At 49.1% G+C, this 7,730-nt stretch overlaps 1 protein-coding gene across 1 annotated transcript in view; it reads left to right on the forward strand.

The window, feature by feature from the left end:
- etv4 (ETS variant transcription factor 4) overlaps window positions 1-7,036 on the forward strand; it is a gene marked incomplete at both ends in the record, with an annotated part of 22,446 nt that extends 15,410 nt beyond the window's left edge. Inside the window, 4 exons of the mRNA XM_080542542.1 lie at window positions 1,336-1,383; window positions 2,249-2,424; window positions 5,958-6,059; window positions 6,806-7,036. Coding sequence (XP_080398668.1) covers window positions 1,336-1,383; window positions 2,249-2,424; window positions 5,958-6,059; window positions 6,806-7,036 — 557 coding nt within the window. The remainder of the gene's footprint in view (window positions 1-1,335; window positions 1,384-2,248; window positions 2,425-5,957; window positions 6,060-6,805) is intronic.
- Window positions 7,037-7,730: the final 694 nt, after the last annotated feature.

Consider the following 7,730-nt stretch of genomic DNA (forward strand, 5'->3'; position numbering starts at 1 on the left):
GTCCTGTCCTGTCCTGTCTTGTCTTGTCCTGTCCTGTCCTGTCTTGTCTTATAACCCCTGTTCCTGTCCTGTCCTGTCATGTCTTGTCTTATAACCCCTGTCCTGTCCTGTCCTGTCTTGTCTTGTCTCATAACCCCTGTCCTGTCTTGTCCTGTCTTGTCTTGTCTTGTCTTGTCCTGTCTTATAACCCCTGTCCTGTCCTGTCTTGTCTTGTCCTGTCCTGTCTTGTCTTATAACTCTTGTCCTGTCTTGTATTGTCTTATAACTCTTGTCCTGTCTTGTATTGTCTTATAACTCTTGTCCTGTCCTGTCTTGTCTTATAACTCTTGTCCTGTCTTGTATTGTCTTATAACTCTTGTCCTGTCTTGTATTGTCTTATAACTCTTGTCCTGTCTTGTATTGTCTTATAACTCTTGTCCTGTCTTGTATTGTCTTATAACTCTTGTCCTGTCTTGTAGTGTCTTATAACTCTTGTCCTGTCTTGTCTTGTCCTGTCCTGTCTTGTCTTATAACTCTTGTCCTGTCCTGTCTTGTCTTATAACTCTTGTCCTGTCTTGTCTTGTCTTATAACTCTTGTCCTGTATTGTCTTATAACTCTTGTCCTGTCTTGGTCTTGTCTTATAACTCTTGTCCTGTATTGTCTTATAACTCTTGTCCTGTCTTGTCTTGTCTTATAACTCTTGTCCTGTCTTGTATTGTCTTATAACTCTTGTCCTGTATTGTCTTATAACTCTTGTCCTGTCCTGTCCTGTCTTATAACTCTTGTCCTGTCCTGTCTTGTCTTATAACTCCTGTCCTGTCCTGTCCTGTCTTATAACTCTTGTCCTGTCTTATCTTGTCTTATAACTCTTGTCCTGTCTTGTCCTGTCTTATAACTCTTGTCCTGTCTTGTCCTGTCTTGTATTGTGTTATAAACTCTTGTCCTGTCTTGTATTGTCTTATAACTCCTGTCCTGTCCTGTCCTGTCTTATAACTCTTGTCCTGTCTTATCTTGTCTTATAACTCTTGTCCTGTCTTGTCCTGTCTTATAACTCTTGTCCTGTCTTGTCCTGTCTTGTATTGTCTTATAACTCTTGTCCTGTCTTGTATTGTCTTATAACTCTTGTCCTGTATTGTCTTATAACTCTTGTCCTGTCCTGTCCTGTCTTATAACTCTTGTCCTGTCCTGTCTTGTCTTATAACTCCTGTCCTGTCCTGTCCTGTCTTATAACTCTTGTCCTGTCTTATCTTGTCTTATAACTCTTGTCCTGTCTTGTCCTGTCTTTATAACTCTTGTCCTGTCTTGTCCTGTCTTGTATTGTGTTATAACTCTTGTCCTGTCTTCTTGTCTTACAGGCTTTCTGTTTGAAAACGACTCCCGTGTTGTACCTGAGAAGTTCGAAGGTGAGCCTCCCTCCCGCCCCGTGTCTGAACCCGAGCTGTGCACCTTCATGTACACTAGACAGGCCTCCCTCCCGCCCGTGTCTGAACCCGAGCTGTGCACCTTCATGTACACTAGGACAGGCCCCATCCATCAGCTTCAAGACTCAAAGACTTAAAGCTCACTCGCTCGCACACACACAATCCACTTCACTTTAGGTGTCACTGAGATCAGTTGGACACGGGTGGCCGCACCCAGCGCGGTGTCCCGTCTCCACTGTGGAGAAACAGAATCCTGGATCAAGTCCCCTATCTCTGGTCATCATCTTGTATCAGTATCAGCCTTCACTGTACCAAAAGTATCAGATAGTGCCACTTGGTGACGATCACCTCCTAGATGTTTTTTGTTTTTTTGCGTAATAGGACCGTTTGCTTGTTGGGGTGGGGTGGGGGTGGGGGGGGGGGAGGAGCTCAGTTAGAGTGGTGGTGTTGTGTCTTTCATGTGTGAGTCACACAGACGACGTGCAGTGAGCTGTGTCTGTATCTCGGAGCTGTCAACAAGCCACTGGGCAGCTTCAACCTAGCGTTGGCGTTAGCGTTAGCCATCTAGCCTCTTTAGCCTCAGTCTAAACACAATCCTGCCTTATCGCCAAGCCTGTCAGTAGCTGTAAACTCTAACTCTCTAACCAGTAGCTAGCCCTTATGAACCCCACGCCTCCATTCCTTCATTGTTCATTATATGATATCATAATCTCTGTGGAGCAATAAGTATTTTCTGGTAGTCAGGCATACAAGACTGTTCTTCATTCTAACCCACAGTCTCTCTCTCCCTCCACCTCCCTCCCTCCCCCTCTCCCCCCCCTCCCTCCCTCCCTCCCTCCCTCCCCAGGTGAGGTGAAGCAGGAGGGGGGTAACGGTGTGTTCCGTGAGGGCGCCCCCTACCAGCGTCGGGGCTCCCTGCAGCTCTGGCAGTTCCTGGTTGCGCTCCTGGACGACCCGGGCAACTCTAACTTCATCGCCTGGACCGGGAGGGGCATGGAGTTCAAGCTCATCGAGCCAGAGGAGGTGAGGCTCCAACCCCATCCCCGGGCCTAGAACTAGAACAATTAGATAACAACTAGAACAACTCATTCACATTCACACACACATTCACACACACATTCACATTCACACACACATTCACATTCACACACACATTCACACATTCACACACACATTCACACATTCACACACACATTCACACACACATTCACATTCACATTCACATTCACACACACATTCACATTCACACACACATTCACATTCACACTCACACACACATTCACATTCACACATTCACACACACATTCACACACACATTCACATTCACACACCGCTGGACTGGCCATACAATCTACCTGCCCGCTGGCAGGTGGGCCGCGCTAGTTTTGGGCCGGTCGGGCCGGTCGGGCTGCCCCCTCCCCCCAAAAAAATGTTTAATATTTTTTTTAATATATATACAACTAGCGCGGCCGACCCCAAACTAGCACGGCCCAAAATAGCACGGCAGCAAATAGCGCTGAATCAAGCGGCGGCCCCCGTTTATACTAACACATGGGCTGGCCCAATCACATGCTTAGGCCCTGCTGTCCATCGGCCCCCTCCCCCACTCTGATCCCTCGGCCGACAACCCAAGTGCAGTGTCATGTTCGTAGATAAGATAGTGAAAGGGGGTGCCCAGAAAATTAGGGAGAAAAAAGAAGCTAGCAGAGGATGCCTCAAAATGTCAGAAACGGACAGATATGTTCTCTGGATCGATTGTGGGGGCTAGGCCTACTACAGATACAGCAGCCATGTCTCATCACCGTGGAGTACGCCAACAGTGAGTGAGTACACTGGTTCACACTTGCATTGGTATACTTGCTGTCCATGTCACTTACTCCGCTCTATAGGGGGGGTTTACAAATGGTATATTCAACAGACTGCCAGCATGTTGATCGGCGGTGTCGGACCGATTGTGTTGGGCCGGTCTGAGCCACATGGCAGGGCCTCATTTTTGTCCCAGTCCAGCCCTGCATTCACACACCGAAGGCGGCCAAGCTACCATGCAAGGCGGCGGGCCCCGCTCATCGGGAGCAATTTGGGGGCTCAGTGTCTTGCCCAAGGACACCTCGACACGTGGCCAGCCGGGAGATCGAACCGCCAATCTGCCGACCGCGCGATCGTTAGACGCCGGCTCTACCTCCTGAGCCACAGCCTTAGATCTAAGCTACAGTAGATTGGGATCTCTTGACTTCGTCACGTTGTCAAGTTAGGATCCGGTGTACGGACTGGATGAGCTAGGCTCAACCAAGACCCGAGACTGGTTTAACCAGACCTGGGATCAGACTGGTTTAACCTGACCTGGGATCAGTCTGGTTTAACCTGACCTGGGATCAGACTGGTTTAACCTGACCTGGGATCAGACTGGTTTAACCTGACCTGGGATCAGACTGACTGGTTTAACCTGACCTGGGATCAGTCTGGTTTAACCTGACCTGGGATCAGACTGGTTTAACTAGACCTGGGATCAGACTGACTGGTTTAACCTGACCTGGGATCAGTCTGGTTTAACCTGACCTGGGATCAGTCTGGTTTAACCAGACCTGGGATCAGACTGGTTTAACCTGACCTGGGATCAGACTGGTTTAACCTGACCTGGGATCAGTCTGGTTTAACCTGACCTGGGATCAGTCTGGTTTAACCAGACCTGGGATCAGACTGGTTTAACCTGACCTGGGATCAGACTGGTTTAACCTGACGTGGGATCAGACTGGTTTAACCTGACCTGGGATCAGACTGGTTTAACTAGACCTGGGATCAGACTGACTGGTTTAACCTGACCTGGGATCAGTCTGGTTTAACCTGACCTGGGATCAGTCTGGTTTAACCAGACCTGGGATCAGACTGGTTTAACCTGACCTGGGATCAGACTGGTTTAACCTGACCTGGGATCAGTCTGGTTTATCTAGACCTGGGATCAGTCTGGTTTAACTAGACCTGGGATCAGTCCACTGGGATCTCCAGGTTTTCAAGTCAAGTTAGAATGTGATATAGTCTGTCGGTTTAGATTTCTGAGGCCTTCCACACCCCTGCCCCCCCCCCCCCTCCCCACCCTCTCTCTCTCTCTCTCTCTCTCTCTCTCTCTCTCTCTCTCTCTCTCTCTCTCTCTCTCTCTCTCTCTCTCTCTCTCTCTCTACAGTCCCTCTGGGCCTTTGCACCACTACACCACTAGGCCAGACCCCCATTAGCAACCATGCATTATTTACCACGCGTAACAGTAGATTGGCACAAAATGGCGGCCTGAGTTGCATCACTATACTGTATATATTCCTACAATCCCAGTATAGAGACATACACACATACATTATATGACTTTTCCACATCGCCTATTGACTAGTTCCTACTATACAACCAGACAAAACTGAATCCACTCAGTTTTTAAAAGTAACAACATGACACAGTAATGATACTGTATCTCCATTATCTTTTTACCGTACATTAAAAATTGATACCGCCACAGTTTTTACAAGAGCAATTAAGGTTGAGTGCGCACTCAAAGATCAAACTGAACCGGTCAGCTCTGGGACTCTAGACCCCCCCCCCCTCCTCCAAACCCCCCCCCAAGACACGCCATAACCCTGCTGATGTAAAGCCAGAATACTTCCTCCCCTCTCTATACTGTCTCTCCCAGACGCCAGGGGGGGGGGGGGGGGTTATGGTTGGCCAACATAATAATATTCATGAAATCACAGGAGTCTATGGATGTAATAATGTGGTTCATTTCTCTGCTAGTCTGGGGGGATGGATGTGTGAGACACACACACACACAGAGACACACACACACACACACACACACACACACACACACTCTGAGGTGCTAGGGTGAGTCCGTCCGTCTGTCAGTCTGGGAGAGTTCAGCGCGGGGTTGAGACCGTATTTCATACACGGGCGGTGTCGGCCCGCCTCAGACTCTTATTTCACTGAGCGTATTGCGGAGCCTCTGGTCTCATTCAAGTGGTAACGGGTTACATAAAGAGGAAGTGGAGCCACATGTGAGGACTCGCCCTGATCCTGACAGGCTGGCCGAGGCACTTTGGCTCCCAGAGTAGAGAAGACAGAAAGACAGGCTTTCACTGGCCACTGGGGACCCCTAGTGGTTGGGTTAGAGAACTGCAGTGACTGCAGTGACGATAATGTGCTGTTTCTACTTCTGCTTCAGTAGTAGAAGGCAAGTTGGTGTATGGTTTCAGAAATGATAATGATTTCATTTCATTGAAGTGAAAAAGTCTCTCTAAAGTCAGTCTGACCTCCATGTAGAGGAATGACCTCTGGAGAAGGTAAAAAAAAAGTTAGCCACCTCTATGTGTGTGTGTGTGTGTGTGTGTGTGTGTGTGTGTGTGTGTGTGTGTGTGTGTGTGTGTGTGTGTGTTCACCCGTGAAGAGGAGAGGGGCCTACCCTATTCACTGGAGCAGAACAGTCCCAGATGCGTAACCACCTCTTTCTCTCTTTTCTCTCCTCCTCTCTCATTCCCTCCCTCCCTCCCTCCCCCCTCCCTCCCTCCCCCCCCCCCCTTCAGGTGGCCAGGCTGTGGGGGATGCAGAAGAACCGTCCAGCCATGAACTACGACAAGCTCAGTCGCTCTCTGCGCTATTACTACGAGAAGGGAATCATGCAGAAGGTAGGAACATTTATTCACACACTCCCAGAGGCCTTCTGCAGCGGTGCATGTGCTGAGAGCGCTGGGACTGCTTTTAGTTTCTGAAGGCTCGGGATCACGTTCAATATTCAGTTGTACATTCCATATCAATCCAAGTCATCGACAAATCTGACAGTGAAAAGTTCAGTAGTGAAGTGAAGTGAAGTCAATGAAAATCTAAATATTCCAACCCCCTTTCTCTCTCTCTCTGTCTATCTGTCTGTCTGTCTGTCTGTCTCTGTCTCTCTCTCTCTCTGTCTGCCTTTCTCTGTCTGTCTTTCTCTCTCTCTCTCTCCCTCTCTTTCTCTGTCTGTCTGTCTGTCTGTCTCCCTCTCTCTCTGTCTCTCTCTCTCTCTCTCTCTCTCTCTCTCTCTCTCTCTCTCTATCTCTGTCTGTCTCCCTCTCTCTGTCTGTCTGTCTCCCTCTCTCTCTGTATCCCTCTCTCTCTCACTCTCTATCGCTCTCTCCCTCTCTCTCTCTATCTCTGTCTGTCTCCCTCTCTCTCTCTCTATCTCTGTCTCTCTCCCTCTCGCTCTCTCTCTCTCTGTCTGTCTCCCTCTCTCTCTCTCTCTATCTCTGTCTCTCTCTCCCTCTCTCTCTCTATCTCTGTCTCTCTCTCTCTCTCTCTCTCTCTCTCTCTCTCTCTCTCTCTCTCTCTCTCTCTCTCTCTCTCTCTCTCTCTCTCTCTATCTGTCTCTTTGTCTGTCTGTCTGTCTGTCTGTCTGCAGGTGGCAGGGGAGCGTTATGTTTACAAGTTTGTGTGTGAGCCGGAGGCCCTGATCTCCCTGGCGTTCCCAGACAGCCAGCGGCCCAGCCTGAAGGCCGAGTTTGAGCGCTACGTCAACGAGGAGGACACCGTGCCCCTGTCCCACATGGACGAGGGCTCCTACCCCCCCGAACAAGCCCCCCCTCCCCCAAACATGGGCCCCCAGCCCTACTCCAAAGGCTACATGTACTAATGCCCCCCCCCCCTTAAACCCCCCTATCCACCTCTGCTCCTCCCTTATCATACCCCCATCATACCGACCCCACCCATTCTCCTGCCGCTCCCCCCCCCCGCCCATCCCACCCCACCCCACCACCACCACCCATCCCCCTTCCCCTCATTTCACCAGCCCCCCCCCCCACCCCCCTGCACCTCTTGCACATGCCCCCCCATCCACTTGTATATAAGGCTATGGTGTTTTTTTTTGTTTTTTGTTTTTTGTTTATTAAATTAATCTCATAAGAGATTTTTGAGTTTGTAAGAACTGCATTCCTCTCACTTCTGAGGCCTATTCAAACAATGCATACACACCATGATGACAATGACTGTGGTTCAAGAGATATCGCCTAATAAAGACCCAATATTACTACTACACTCTGAACTGAGACTGTTCTTGACTCCTGATAAGGTGTCCCCACTATATATACAAATGATCGAGAACTAGAACTAGAACTAGGTTCACTAGCACCAGAACTAGAACTAGGTTCACTAGCACCAGAACTAGAACTAGGTTCACTAGCACCAGAACTAGAACTAGGTTCACTAGCACCAGAACTAGAACTAGAACTAGGTTCACCAGAACCAGAACTAGAACTAGAACTAGGTTCACTAGCACCAGAACTAGAACTAGGTTCACTAGCTCCAGAACCAGAACTAGAACTAGGTTC

The sequence above is a fragment of the Nansenia antarctica genome, assembly GCF_963989245.1.
Source record: "Nansenia antarctica genome assembly, chromosome: 11".
NCBI classification, from domain to species: Eukaryota; Metazoa; Chordata; class Actinopteri; order Argentiniformes; family Microstomatidae; genus Nansenia; species Nansenia antarctica.